This window comes from Neoarius graeffei, chromosome 3 (genome assembly GCF_027579695.1).
Source record: "Neoarius graeffei isolate fNeoGra1 chromosome 3, fNeoGra1.pri, whole genome shotgun sequence".
NCBI lineage: Eukaryota > Metazoa > Chordata > Actinopteri > Siluriformes > Ariidae > Neoarius > Neoarius graeffei.
This window is the reverse complement of record NC_083571.1, coordinates 38,502,479-38,517,852: the sequence shown is the minus strand read 5'-3', so window position 1 is coordinate 38,517,852 and position 15,374 is coordinate 38,502,479. Positions and strand designations below refer to the sequence as shown.

At 44.2% G+C, this 15,374-nt stretch overlaps 1 protein-coding gene across 2 annotated transcripts; it reads right to left on the bottom strand.

The window, feature by feature from the left end:
• Positions 1 to 1,408: 1,408 nt before the first annotated feature.
• Positions 1,409 to 14,773, bottom strand: pi4k2b (phosphatidylinositol 4-kinase type 2 beta). Of its 2 annotated transcripts, none has more exons than XM_060916797.1 (10): positions 14,328 to 14,773; positions 9,132 to 9,301; positions 7,893 to 8,093; positions 7,640 to 7,771; positions 7,287 to 7,440; positions 4,348 to 4,412; positions 3,692 to 3,791; positions 3,456 to 3,589; positions 3,233 to 3,292; positions 1,409 to 3,086 (listed from the first exon to the last, which is right to left on the bottom strand). In XM_060916797.1, the coding sequence occupies exons 1-10, from the start codon at positions 14,620 to 14,622 to the stop codon at positions 2,913 to 2,915; spliced, it is 1,485 nt and encodes a 494-aa protein (XP_060772780.1). In that variant the 5' UTR covers positions 14,623 to 14,773; the 3' UTR covers positions 1,409 to 2,912. The 2 variants fall into 2 exon arrangements, with proteins under 2 accessions (XP_060772780.1, XP_060772781.1); XM_060916798.1 differs by having other exon boundaries at positions 9,132 to 9,283.
• Between the last annotated feature and the right edge of the window lie 601 nt (positions 14,774 to 15,374).

The window sequence follows — 15,374 nt, the reverse complement described above, 5'->3', positions numbered from 1 at the left end:
AGCTGTCCTGGCCCAGATGCAGCAAAACAGGCCCAAACCATGATACCACCACCACCATGTTTCACAGATGGGATAAGGTTCTTATGCTGGAATGCAGTGTTTTCCTTTCTCCAAACACAACGCTTCTCATTTAAACCAAAAGGTTCTATTTTGGTCTCATCCAGCCACAAAACGTTTTTCCAATAGCCTTCTGGCTTGTCCACATGATCTTTAGCAAACTGCAGATGAGTAGCAATGTTCTTTTTGGAGAGCAGTGGTTTTCTACTTGCAACCCTGCCATGCACACCATTGTTGTTCAGTGTTCTCCTGATGGTGGACTCATGAACATTAACCAATGTGAGAGAGGCCTTCAGTTGCTTAGAAGTTACCCTGGGGTCCTTTGTGACCTCGCCAACTATTACATGCCTTGCTCTTGGAGTGATCTTTGTTGGTCAACCACTCCTGGGGAGGGTAACAATGGTCTTGGATTTCCTCCATTTGTACACAATCTGTCTAACTGTGGATTGGTGGAGTCCAAACTCTTTAGAGATGGTTTTGTAACCTTTTCCAGCCTGATGAGCATCAACAACGCTTTTTCTGAGGTCCTCAGAAATCTCCTTTGTTCGTGCCATGATACATTTCCACAAACATGTGTTGTGAAGATCAGACTTTGATAGATCCCTGTTCTTTAAATAAAACAGGGTGCCCACTCACACCTGATTGTCATCCCACTGATTGAAAACACCTGACTAATTTCACCTTCAAATTAACTGCTAATCCTAGAGGTTCACATACTTTTGCCACTCACAGCTATGCAATATTGGATCATTTTCCTCAAGAAATAAATGACCAAGTATAATATTTTTGTCTCATTTGTTTAACTGGGTTCTCTTTATCTACTTTTAGGACTTGTGTGAAAATCTGATGTTTTAGGTCATATTTATGCAGAAATATAGAAAATTCTAAAGGGTTCACAAACTTTCAAGCACCACTGTGTATTGCCATATGTAAGGGAATAAATTGAATTCTCTTCCTTTTGAAAAAGACCAGGATTATTTTCCTTCATGCACATCTTCAGGTGGTAGACTGCAACTGTGTAGTTTCAGCAAAATCCAAACTGTTTAGGAGCTGCTTCGCTTACAAAACACATGGACAGGGTGATTCCTAAATTCCCCCCCTCCAACTATTCTTGGGGTAGATACAGCATGCCCAAACCCCTCCCTGGGACACACATGCATGTGTGCATAAAACAAACAAAAGTGTAAGAGATGAGCCGCTCATTGAAAGCTCAGATCTTGAAGTGTTATGCTCAGGATACAGATTTCTGTCAGCAGGAGGTAAAGATTTTGCTGTTGATGGATTTTCCCCCAGCCACCATTTTGAAACCAGTGTTCTGTTAAACCGTGAAGACAAGTCACGAGGCAGTGACCAGTTTTATAATACTCATTTATTTGATTGATTTTTCATTTAAGTACAGTTTCAACAACCATTCAGCAGGAATGTCAAGTCCATGATGCAGACATGAAATAATTTTTCATTTTGTTTAATCAGGGTGTGCTCAACTCACCCCATTCTGATTAAATACATTCAAAGCGGATCAAAATACCACCAGTGATTCTGCTTGGCCTCTATAACCTTCCAAGAGAATCTGCATGAAATGTAAACTTGCAGCATATATTCAAGCAAAATGGTTTCTTTTTTCAAGTTTCACAACATTTTATGCTTCATTCCTCATTTAAGTTTTATAGTATTTAAAAAAAAAAAAAGGCAGTTTTTTTTTTAAACAACTTTAAAGAGGAGATTCCCTTTTTATATCCGATGCAGCGTGTCGAGCAAAAACGGTAAGAAAGATTCAGGAAAAAGAGAAAGACCTTCACTTCACACCACCGTGTATTAAAAAATAAAATAAAGTGCCACCTTTTGCCTAGAAATACCATTTTATTACTCAAACCTGGTGTTTAAGTTTCCAACACCTGTAAGAGAAATGTCTTTCTGCAGTTAGAACTACTTCTCAGGACGTTATCCAGCCCTTCCTAGTTGGGATGTCAGCGTTTAGTTTATGATCATTCGCAAATAACTAGGGTTCCAAGAGGCATCCCTTTCCTCGTGGTTCCCCGTTAGCAGGAAGTGACAGATTCTTTTGCTACATTCCATGACAATGTGCCCAATTATTTTCTTAAAAGACAAAGACCCCTGCTAGTTTTCTAGTGGAAGCTATTTTTGATGTCATTGTACCATCGGTCTTAATGTGGACTTAAGAATATCTTGAGAACTTCCTCAAAAGACACCCAGGAGCTTCATCTACTGGTTCCCCATGAGCAGGAACTGGATCTGAACCTTTTGCAGTGAAAGATTCCTTACAGTCCACCTCCTCATCTAGGTTCTTCTACTGCCAGTGGCATCTGGACCAAAGAAATGCCTTCAATTCTTTCCTGGAACAGAAGCACTTTTTTTTTTAAGCCAGAAAAGGGATTTTTGACTTTCTGGTACCATCTTAAGAGGAACATCATCCACCAAAGTTGAGTCTGACTTTTTGAATTTCCAGTTCAGGATGTTGTCCCCCTGTTCCTAGTTGGAAAGGTCATCTTGGTCAATAAGGATGTGAAAGAATCCCCCCCCCCCCATGAGTGAAAGGGTTTCCTAACTGCTCTAAAGTTAGAAATTATCCTGAAAAGCCCCCCCAAGTAGAAAATCATCTTGGTGTCGAAACTTTCAGCAAGTCGTAGTAAAATACATTAATCTCCCAATTAGATCTTCATCACAGAGCCCCGCCCACCCTCCCTCCCCCGCAGGCATCTCCTCTTCAGCATCCTTAAACTTTCCAAAAGTACACACTTGAAGTGAAGCAAGTTCCCCCTTTAGACTCCAAGTTTCCAGGCCAGATTTAGAACTTCATGAGCAGACCATGCCTTCCACGTCACATAGTTCCTACGCTACCAGGAAGTGAAAAATGGTCTCTTGCAGTGGAAAGTCTGTGTGAAAGCGTTTCCTAACTGCACCACTCGACCCTGTCCTCCACCTCGACTCCGCTCCACCACCACCCGGGGCATCTGGACCAGGTGCAGGGGGCTTTTCCCATCCTTCAGCGCCTGTGACAGGTTCAGGATCTGGGGGGGGTTGCAGGAAATGCATCAGTGTCACATGATCATTCAAGGTTCAGTGAATGTATTGGAGGAAAAAAAAAAAAATTTAAAATCAGATGACACTTTTGGACTGTGAAATCTAAGACACCGCGACAGTGTTATGGACTTGCCTGCCCTCTCATCACAGACATCTGCTTCTCAAACATGGCTTTATCGAAGCCCTTATCTGCCTGCAGAGAGCACAGGAGAGAAAAACATCAAGTAAAAACAGAAATAACTTGCACTGGACATTAAGAGCGACGCGGATATGAGGTGACAATTAACAGGAGTGGGTGATGGAGCTGGAACGTCTGACATGCGGAATGAAATAATGAAATAAAAACAGGGTTCTACCTTAAAGAGCTCATAGAGGTCCTCACACAGATCCTGCACAAAGTTCATATCAGAGATCCGAGACAGAACCAGATCCCTTGTCTCCTGAGAGAACGGCACTTTGGCCTGAGGGAGCCACGCCCAGTGGAACGGATCTGACACACACACGACCAGTCAAGTGCTTGGACACACCCACTCGTTCATAACCATTGGTACGCTGTGTGCGTATATATTATAAAATAAACAAAAACACTCACATGCTCTCCACTCGTCAGGGTGTTTAAAGGGGAAGGCCAGACCGTTATCAATTGCAGCAATCCGAATCACACAATCTTTACATTCACTCCACTCACAATCCTGAAAAGTAAACTCACACTTTCATTCACAAAGCTCATGTACATCACTTATTACACTAAAACAATTGATTTATTTTATTCAGTCAGTAAAACTGCTGTCAGGTTTTACAAATGATACAAAAATTACACTTCCTGGTACTTTTCCCAGTATTCTATATGATGAGCGATGTGACAACACAGTTACACAAACAGCACACAGGGATTAGTTTAATAAAATAAAAACAAAAAAGGAGAACAAGTAGCTTCCCAGGACTTTCATCATTTTACAGAAACTAATGAACATGTTAAAAAAAACAGGCTTTAAAAAAAAAAAAAAGCATGTGTCAATCTGCAGTGACTGGTCACTGTTTGGACTGGACTCAAGTCAATGCAATGAGCTGGCAGAAAGATTACACACAGCTTGTATTAGTGTTCAAGCTGAGACACTTCCTGTTGTGTACATTCCAGCCAATTATGTACACATCTGTCCTGAGACACATCCCTTATTAATAGCGTGTAGATGTAAGATCAGTGTGTCTGGAGAAGTAGAAAAGAAATAAAAGCTCAGTGTGTTGTACCTTCAACGACTGTTCTCCGTCTCCAGCTTTCTCATATTTAATGAGCCAGTTATCATTTCCTCGGTCTGTACAACAACACAGACACCATCACTGACACACCGGGAACTCCCCACACCATTACACACTAACACAGCAAGAACTAGAGATGAAAGTGGAGCAAAGGAAAAAAACCTGAAATTGGGGGGGGGGGGGGGGGGAATGTCCCTCGAAAATATTTTAATAACACATAAAACCCTGCATTCTAGTGCATTTTAGTACTTTTCACTAAAGCAAGTTATAACTTAAGCCTTTTTCTTTCATGTACATTAATGATTAACATGTCAAAAATATCAAATTTAATTCCCCTAGTTAATGAGTAATTTTTAGGAGTGCATTTAGAAAACGTGGTGATTTTCCTGCTACACAGTTCATTACTTGGGGGGGGGGGGGGGGGGGGGGGGGGCAGTTGAAGGTTTCAGTGTTGGGGACATTGATAAACGAGGCTCAATCTTTTAGTAGAGTTGTGCGTTTGCATAAGCTAAAGTGAACTAAACATTTCTAATTCATATTTATGCGAGTTGAAGCCAATTGTTTACATTAGTTCGTATTGTCTAAATTTAAACACCAATGAATACCAAATTTCTCAAGTAAATCAGGGACGTAGGGTGTGCGTGTGTGTCTCTCACACTGACTGGCAGCCTGAGTACATTACGTAACAAAAAATTTACCATTGCTAGTTTTAGGCAGCTTAGAAACTGGCTCTTCCATTATTGCTGTTTCTTCCATGTTTTCTTAATGTGTTCTAGAAACGGCACTAAAACTTTGCTTCGAAACCACAAAATGCAACTTTCATTTGGGGGGGGGGGGGGGGGTCTCCACATCAAAAGCAGGAGGAAAGTTTTGCTTGTTTTGACATGGCGAATTATGAACACGAGGAAATACTCGTAATTCGCAACTAAAAAGACTGCAGCTACACTGGCAGCTTGAACATGCTTTCTAGTGCAATTGTGTTGCGCTTGCGCAGAATGGTGTCAGTCTTGGGCGCCTTAGCACGTGCACCTAACGAGCTCCGGCACGCGTGCCGTTAACAAAGAACACCTGTCTTTAATCAATGAACTGTGTTTGGGCTATTTAAGGACCGTGCCCATGCAAGGACGATGCGAAGTATTATGCTGCGTCTAGGAATGTGAAAAATCAAATCTCCATTCGGAAAACCGGAGATTTAAGAGTTGTTAAATATCTGGACTCCCAGGTCATTAGCAGAAAAAAATCCGGCAGAAAGTCTAAAAACCCAGAATTCCGGGAAATTCTGGAACACTTTCATGACTAAAGAACACACTCCCCATACCACACTATTACACCAAGGTCTATCTCGCTCTTACACACCTACGTGTTATCTAAAGACCCATCGAATGGTCTTTGACTGTCAATACAAGAAGTCAACGGGTACTTTTCTGCAACAACGGGCTTCAAAATTCCCATTCATGGATCCTTCAGAGTGCTTTCTGCATGCACTTGAGACCCAGTCATTATGGGAAACCCCTGATGCTGATTTGAGCGCAAATCAACACACCATTTCCACAGAGGTTTTGTGAAGTATTTGGTCAGGTACGTGGCGGTAGACAGGTCCAAGTGCAGGAAGTGTGCTTATTAGCAGACACGATATTTACAAAAACAAAACCGAAAGCAGAGTCATAAACATGGCTACAAACAAAGGTGACCAGGATAATGAGAATGCTTCACAAAGCCTTGGTTTTTATATGCACGTGCGGATTGCGTTCAAATTGCTGATTGCACACGCACAACACACTCCAATGGATCCCCAAATGTGAATGCACCAAGTCTCCGTGGAGTTTAGGCTCTGCAGAGCCGCTGTGTTACTCGTTCACTTTACTGGATAAGCATGAGCACCACGCTGCAGTCATGAGGGTTTTTTTTTTTTTTTTAATTCTTACCTTTGTGAAAATGAAGTGAGCACCATCAGGTTTTTGACCTCTCCATTCAACATTGAGTCCTGCTGAATGCCCCCCATTTTTCCCTTCTACATTTAGAAATCCCTCCAATTCCCCCCCCGATTAACTACTTTTGGTAAATTTTTTTTTTTTTTTTTTTAAATCTGACGTCTTTGTTCAAAACAATCCGCACATCCAAAAATGCAGCAAAACCTTCCCATACTGATCAACAATTAACTTGGCTGAATGAAGCACAAGTGTGCCCCTACCATGGCGGTGTAGTTACTGTTGCTATGGGGTCAGGTGACAGTCAAAAGCCTCCATTAGAGAAAATTATGATGAAACAAAAACAAGCAATCTTAGTTGCACTGGCAGATCAAAAACACAATAAACCTGCATCCCACATGCGTGTTTCTCCGGTATAGTGTTTGCTCTCCCTTATTTCTGAAGCGGGATGTGATTTGCGGCTCAGAACTGATAGCGCGCTCCCATCGGCCAACACGTGGCAAGGCAACAAACCAGTGTCCTTGTTTCATACTCCAGCCAGGTTCAGCTGCCGGCCCTGGCTGCCTGCTGTGTTGTTGCGGAGGATGCGATGGCGATGTACATGTAAAGTTAGCGTCTGTGGTTGGGACAGCCATTACCAGTTTACCACACCAAGCTAAATCAGGACTGAGCATCGCAAAATTAGGCACAAAGACTACACGTGCTATAAAAAGAATTTTATTGAAGTGATTTAAGTTAACCGATTCCTTTTTCAGAAATTCACTACCTAAAAACACCTTATTTTAAGAGTTTCTCCCAAATGCTTTCTCATGCCAAAATTGCACCAGAGGGCCCCAAATTTGCTTCAAGATTTCAAATTTTCCCACAAGAGCATGCGCCCGGACCCCCCACCAACACCCTCCTCTCAGTTTCTATAGATAAATGCCCTGCTCCACATTATTACACTAAGAACACACCACACTATTACACTACAACATCACACACACTATGAGTGAGCGTTACCGGTGTTCCTGATGACATAATCCAGCACTACAAGTCTCTCAAACTGAGACTGCAGCTGCTTCCTTGTGTTCTCAGGAAGAGGGTCTGCCTCAAACCTCCTCAGCCAATAATCTGCCTCCTGATAGCCTTCTACAAACAGCTGGAATGAACCAACCTGCAGGGAGGAGAGGGGCCAGTTTATATTCAGTGCCCTGTGGAACTGCCCATCAGAGGACCTTCAGTAGTTTATCAGAAACATCACTTCCTGTTCTTGTCTTTATAAAAGTTCATGACGTCGCACTCCGTATCCAAATTGACTAGCGTTAACAACAAGATTAGGGCATGGTGTAAAGTGGTTGAGGGCGTGGCCTCACCTTGGGAGGCAGGCCCACTCTGTGGAAGCGACGCCCTACTTTGGGCACTTTCTCCAGAGCGTACTTCTTCCCGCGAGATTTCGCTCGATCGATAGCGTTGTAGTGGAACGTCTCACTGGCGAGAGACACGACCTGCGCGCGAACACAAACACATACAGTTAATAGAACATGGTGCACAGGACACCATCACTCTCGGTAGTGTAAGTAAGGAGTGAAACAATCCTGCGCTTCTTTTCAGCCATTACTTCCTCACCTTGGTCTTTGGGACGATGTCCAGGCTGAGTTTTTGGTCCACTAGCGAGGCGGCTGCCTCAGAGAGGTAGCCCTGATTGGGGACGAGGCAGCCACGGCCAAAACAGCACGGGCAGCACAACTTGTGGAAATATTTGGTCCATTTGGGGTTCAGGTGACCGTACGGCTCCTCGGATTTGGGCTTGAACACGCCGATGATTTTCTGAAGTCGACAAAACAGTTAGTGATGCTGGTTGTCATGGTAACGTTTCAGGAGTCAGTACTGTAGAAGTGGTGTCAAGGATACAGAAGAGACAAACCTCTAGTTCCCCCCCAGAGCTCATTATAAAATAAATAAACAAAACAGATTCTAGCAGGGAACAACAGAGCATGAAATTCTGGATTCAGTTCATTTCTACTGCAGCATAGTCCGGATTAATTTAAAAAAAAAAAAAAAAACTTAATAAATTGCTTCAACATGACAACTTCACACACTACATAAACAGTACACAATCACTGAACTCCAAGTTTTGCGCATTTTGGAGGTTTAATAATTTATGTGGGGCGGCACGGTGGTGTTGTGGTTAGCGTTGTTGCCTCACAGCAAGAAGGTCCGGGTTCGAGCCCCGTGGCCGGCGAGGGCCTTTCTGTGTGGAGTTTGCATGTTCTCCCCGTGTCCGCGTGGGTTTCCTCCGGGTGCTCCGGTTTCCCCCACAGTCCAAAGACATGCAGGTTAGGTTAACTGGTGACTCTAAATTGACCGTAGGTGTGAATGTGAGTGTGAATGGTTGTCTGTGTCTATGTGTCAGCCCTGTGATGACCTGGCGACTTGTCCAGGGTGTACCCCGCCTTTCGCCCGTAGTCAGCTGGGATAGGCTCCAGCTTGCCTGCGACCCTGTAGAAGGATAAAGCGGCTAGAGATAATGAGATGAGATAATTTATGTGCTCTTTTGTTATAATAAAAAAAAAAAAAAAAAAAAAAAAAAAAACACACTAACCCTTTGTAACAGCGCACACAAAAAAAAATAAAATAAAACCACAAACCTAATAAAGTTTTAACTTTAACACAGCGAGCATAAACACAGCTGATTCCTGAGTGAACACAAAAGATTACATTAATGTTGTTAAAACATACATTAATTATTTAAAACTTTAATTCCATGTTCACACTGCTGGACAAGACACTTCCATTTTACATCCTGATGGGACATTTAACTCCCTTATATTCACCATTAGATAAAAACACACACACACACCCTACCCCTTTAGGGTCTTTGACAAAGTAGCTCCCGCTGGAGCCCTGCGAGATTCTCTCGGGGAAAACTCCGCCCTCAATGGCCTGCTCTGCCCGCTGGATGATCTCCCCAAACACTGGGTCTTCCGGGAAATGGTTAAACTCCCCACTGCTGTTTCCTACATACACAAAAAAAACTGCACAATTTGCAAATGCATCACTTATACATATTAAAAACGTACTGCATTTTACTTTGCACCCCCTGCGAATTTTCCATTTCCGAGTCTTACGGTTCTCCGCCACAGGAGGGCACTAGGTAGGGGGCACACACTTCTTCACATTATACTATCTGTAGGGCACAAACCTAATGAGCCTTAAAAGACGGAGGATTTTACACAGACCTCAGGGACACGCTGAGCTAAAGATCAGAAGACCAAGAAAATCCTCAATTAAACAGAAGGGTCAGGTTCATTAATTTAGCCGAATAACTTTGTTTTAATCATCAGTTAAAGGTAGATTATAAAAGAGAGAGATAAACTTTAGACAGTCTGAGAGTCGATCAGAAGGATCACTGTGCTCAGCCAATCAGTGATCAGCCCCGCCCACATTTCAGACAGGAGACCTGATTAATAATTCCAGCAGCAGTTCGTGACGTGTGAGGAAACTTCCTTTCCAGCTCACATGACAGATCAATCATTAATATTCCTCGTGCGTGTGTTGGAAAAATTAATAAAGAATCAGTTATTTATTTTAAGTGACTGAATCAAACCTGGCTCACACACTGCTCTGTGTGAGGTTCATCACGTGGCCCTGTTCTTCTGAAATGTGTCAGTAACAGCAGATTAGTACTGAGTGCACATGTCCCGTATAGAGGGGGGAGGGGGTTAAACTGTCTAAATTACTACATTAGAGCGGTGGCTACATAAATCAATAGTCCATAATTATCGGCACCTTTTCAGATTTACCAGCAAGTTATTTAAAAAAGGTCTGCGATTTATCATTTTTTTCCTGATTCATAACAGAATGGAACGTTTATAGAGTATTTGGAAACTGATTGCAGTAAATAGAATTTGCTTTGCTTAGTTCAAACGCGCTCGGACACCACAAACTAGTCCCCCCCCCCTTCTTCCCGGTCATCCATGATAGTTTTCAATTCCTCAGTGGACAGTCCAGAGTCTTTCCATAGCTGGTCCACATATAGAAGTGCTGGTCTTCCCCTCTTTCTTGCTCTAGCTCCCAAAGAAGCACTTGACTTACTATTTCCTCATTCCTCCTCCTCCACAAACACCCTAGGAACTTCAACAGCCTTTCCTGTAGTACAGCTGTTATGTTACCAAGTTTACCATACAGCTCTTTGTTGGTTTTGTGGTCCTTCCAAGTAATACCAAGTCCTGCTCTTGACATGCGTGTACATGTTCCACTTAGTCTATCGTTCATGGCGTCATTAAGTGTTCAGCTTTAAAACAAAACTATGCTTTGTTTACTTAATACCACATACCCCTTTTTTTTTTTTTTTAAGAAATCTGGGTGTCGGTATTTGTGGACAAAGGTGTCAATAATTGTGGAACGGTGTTACATGATCTGATACCCAAACTTCCACTGGAAAACAGTGTAATTATCCATCCATCCATTATCTCTACCCGCTTATCCTGTACAGGGTCACAGGCAAGCTGGAGCCTATCCCAGCTGACTATGGGTGAGAGGCGGGGTACACCGTGGACAAGTCGCTAGGTCATCGCAGGGCTAACAACCATTCACACTCACACCTACGGTTAATTTAGAGTCACCAGTTAACCTAAACTGCATGTCTTTGGACTGTGGGGGAAACCGGAGCACCCGGAGGAAACCCACACGGACACGGGGAGAACATGAACAAAAAGCTCGAACCCAGGACCTTCTTGCTGTGAGGCAACAGTGCTAACCACTACACCACCGTGCCGCCCAGTTTGAGTAATTATTCATGAATAATTTATGTACTAAAAGTCTTTTCTACTTCTGCGATGGCCAAAAGATCATTAAGGTGTCGATAATTGTAGCCACTGTTCTACTCCGTGACGAACAAGTTTCGGTTTTATTACACAACTGAAACACTTCTGTAGGTGCGTGTGTCAGTTATTGAAAACAACAAAAATTAGTTGACAAAAATTGAGAGACAGTGGTGTCATGGTTAGCGCCGTCACCTCACAGCAAGAAGGTTCTGGGTTTGAGCACAGCAGCCAGCGAGGGCCTTTCTGTGCAGAGTTTGTATGTTTCCCCATGTCTGCGTAGATTTCCTCCGGGTGCTCCAGTTTCCCCAACAGTCCAAATACATGCAGGTTAGGCTAACTGGCGGCTCTAAATTGACCGTAGGTGTGAATGTGAATGGTTGTCTGTGTGTCACCCTGTGATGACCTGGCGACTTGTCCAGGGTGTACCCCGCCTCTCACCCATAGTCAGCTGGGATAGGCTCCAGCTTGCCTGAGACCCTGTACAGGATAAGCGGCTACGGATAATGGCTGGGGGGTGGCACGGTGGTGTAGTGGTTAGCACTGTCGCCTCACAGCAAGAAGGTCCTGGGTTCAAGCCCAGCAGCCAGTGAGGGCCTTTCTGCGTGGGTTTCCTCCTCCAAAGTCCAAGGACATGCAGGTTAGGCTAATTGGTGGCTCTAAATTGACCGTAGATGTGAGTGTGAATGGTTGTTTGTCTCTATAGCTGTGTTCACATATATACCGGTACGATAGTGGTATAACTATCGATACAAAGTACACCAGTACAGTTTAGTGCATCTGTCCACACTAGCGAGAAATGTTTGTGGTTTTCTTTCACGGTAGTTGAAATGCGCGTGCGCGAAATGTTTCCGTGGTTACCGAGTAACTTCCTTCCTAGAATATGGTGGATGAAACAACGCATGTGTGCTTTTTGTTGTCAATGTACAGTCTGTATTTCTGGTCATTTATTCAGTCGAATCGTATAAAACGCGCGAGGCAGTTGAGAAAGAAATGAAGAAAACGAATCTCTGTTCTTCACCATTTAGGCCCTGTCCACATGGCAACGGATTCAGGTGAGTCCGATACAACTGCTTATCGTTTAGGCCTGGCGTCCACACGGCAGCGGCGTTTTGGGTGCCCAAAATGCAATCTTTTTGAGAATGCGTTCCAGAGTGGAAAGATCTGGCAACGTTGCCGTTGTGAATTTGTCTGGATGAGTAGAACGGATTTGTTTACGATGACATCACAACCACATGTGCTTCACGCCGGGTAGAAGTGTAACGAACTCGATGCGAGTTGTCAACAAATCCTATAACTTGGTTCATGAAACGCGCTTAAATATTTTCACTGAATATTTATTGTGTAATGGTGCAAAGTGAGAGCGAGAGACTCTGCCCTTAGGGCAGAGTCAATCCCGCCAGCAAAAATAGGGAAAAAAAAGGAGCGATCTCACCTCTTCAGATGTTGGTTTAAGTCCTACAATACATTCCTCAAAAAGGGCGTAGAAGAGCAAATTAATCCATCAACGTGTAGCATTCAATTTATTCCGGACCATTAAAGACGCCGCCTTCCGCGTAGAATCATACGTCATCCTCACCGCCATATTGGATAGGTCAAAGCAGAGAATAAAGATTCATGTGCTGCGTTTAACTATACCAACAGGTTTACCGTCCAAACGAGATCACATGGGATTACGTTTCACAGGTGAGAAACAACAAACTAATCCATCAACGTGTAGCATTCAATTTATTCCGGACCATTAAAGACGCCGCCTTCCGCGTAGAATCATACGTCATCCTCGCCGCCATACTGGATAGGTCAAAGCGGAGAATAAAGATTAGCTGCGTTTAACTGTACCAACAGGTTTGCCGTCCAAACGAGATCACATGGGATTACCTTTCACAGGTGAGAAACAACAAATTAATCCATCAACGTGTAGCATTCAATTTATTCCGGACCATTAAAGACGCCGCCTTCCGCGTAGAATCATACGTCATCCTCGCCGCCATACTGGATAGGTCAAAGCGGAGAATAAAGATTAGCTGCGTTTAACTGTACCAACAGGTTTGCCGTCCAAACGAGATCACATGGGATTACCTTTCACAGGTGAGACTGGAAAAATACTTTTCATTGTATTTGGTCATTATAATGTAATTTTACAAACAGATTTTCCTGACTTTGTGGCTAATATGAAGTCATGCGCCCAATAGTTTATGCGCATGCGCCCAATAGTTTATGCGCATGCGCCCAATAGTTTATGCGCATGCGCCCAATAGTTTATGCGCATGCGCCCAATAGTTTATGCGCATGCGCCCAATAGTTTATGCGCATGCGCCCAATAGTTTATGCGCATGCGCCCAATAGTTTATGCGCATGCGCCCAATAGTTTATGCGCATGCGCCCAATAGTTTATGCGCATGCGCCCTTACCTCTTCTATTGTTCTGGTGTCTCCGAAGGGACCGTCTTACAGCGCCCCTAGAGGTGTGGCATGTGTATTGCATCGTTTTCAGCAAGTGTTACGTTGCCATATGGACCTGATATTTTACTGATTGTTGCCCATTTGGACGCGCTATATTTTTAAATAACATCTCGTTGCCGTTGTCGTGTGGATGTAGCCTTATTCAGCGAAGACATCGATTGAGGTGTGTGACTTTGCGCATGCGCATTATATTTGTATCGATACAGAACCGCTTCATCTGTCCACACTACAGAAAAGCACTACAGTACCGATACTGTACCGGTACAAAACCCATACATTTGTGGGTTTCGTACCGATACAGTTATACCACTACAGTACCGGTATAGTTGCTAGTGTGGACAAGTGTTGCGGTACGAAAATAGTATCGTATCGGTGCAAAATCCCTAGCGTGTACAGAGTATATGTGTCAGCCCTGTGATGACCTGGCGACTTGTCCAGGGTGTACCCCGCCTTTCGCCCGTAGTCAGCTGGGATAGGCTCCAGCTTGCCTGAGACCCTGTAGAACAGAATAAAGCGGCTAGAGATAAATGGATGGATGGAGAGATATAGTATATATTAAGGGGGGGGGGAAAAAAAGTCTCATGCCCCTTCTGGGTTCCACTTGTGTAAACAGTGTTGGTGTTTACTACACAACAACTGATCAGAACATCTCAGAGGCAGGAAACATGTTTCCTTCAGGTCAATTTAACAATTAGGTTCAAGGCGTGACGTCAACAGGAGCCTCAGTGAGTCACGTGACCTCTCCTAATTAAGTGTGAGGAGTGATGCTCACTCACCGGGGGACGGCAGGTTCTCTCGGTCCGAGGAGGAACTGTGGCGGTTCCTGGTTCTCTTGTCGCGCGCGCCGCGGTGGGGGGAGGATGAGGCCGAGCCGCTGGTCGCTGCTCCCGGTAACAGCAGCGCGTCCTCTTCCTCCTCCGCCTCCAGCTCTGTCAGCACGGACTCCGTGGAGCCGCAGACCCGCTGAGCTCCCCCGGGCAGCGCGCGCAGTAACCCCGGCTCCGACACGCGCCTCTCGGTAAAGCTCGCGCTTTCGGTGTCGCTCTCGGTGGGGTCGCATTCCGACATCATGGTGAATTATTCCTCTTCCTCAGCGCGCACTTGAGGGCGGAAGTAGTTTATTTACCAGTAATATATATATATATATATATTTTTCTAGTCACTACTGCATATTAACCCGCAGCCAGCTCCTGTTTTGACGCTCGTTCACTTCCGGACACGTCATAGCCAAACTTCCTGCTTTTTATGCGCATGCGTGGTCATTGCGTCACCTTTTTCGGCGATTGATCGCTCTTAAAGGGACCGTGCACCATTACTGCCTTATCCCCTGTTTTGGAAAACAAAGCAAACTGTAATCCAAGTTTAAATAGTAAATATTTAAGTATTTGAATTTACTTTTTTTAATCGTTTCAAAGTATAAAAATGTGTTAACTCTTTAGTAACTGTCTCTGTGTCTAGGGCGGCACGGTGGTGTAGTGGTTAGCACTGTCGCCTCACAGCAAGAAGGTCCTGGGTTCGAGCCCCGTGTCCGACGAGGGCCTTTCTGTGTGGAGTTTGCATGTTCTCTCCGTGTCCGCATGGGTTTCCTCCGGGTGCTCTGGTTTCCCCTACAGTCCAAAGACATGCAGGTTAGGTTAACTGGTGACTCTAAATTGACCGTAGGTGTGAATGTGAATGGTTGTCTGTGTCTATGTGTCAGCCCTGTGATGACCTGGCGACTTGTCCAGGGTGTACCCCGCCTTTCGCCCGTAGTCAGCTGGGATAGGCTCTAGCTTGCCTGTGACCCTGTAGAACAGGATAAAGCAGCTAGATGAGATATTTAA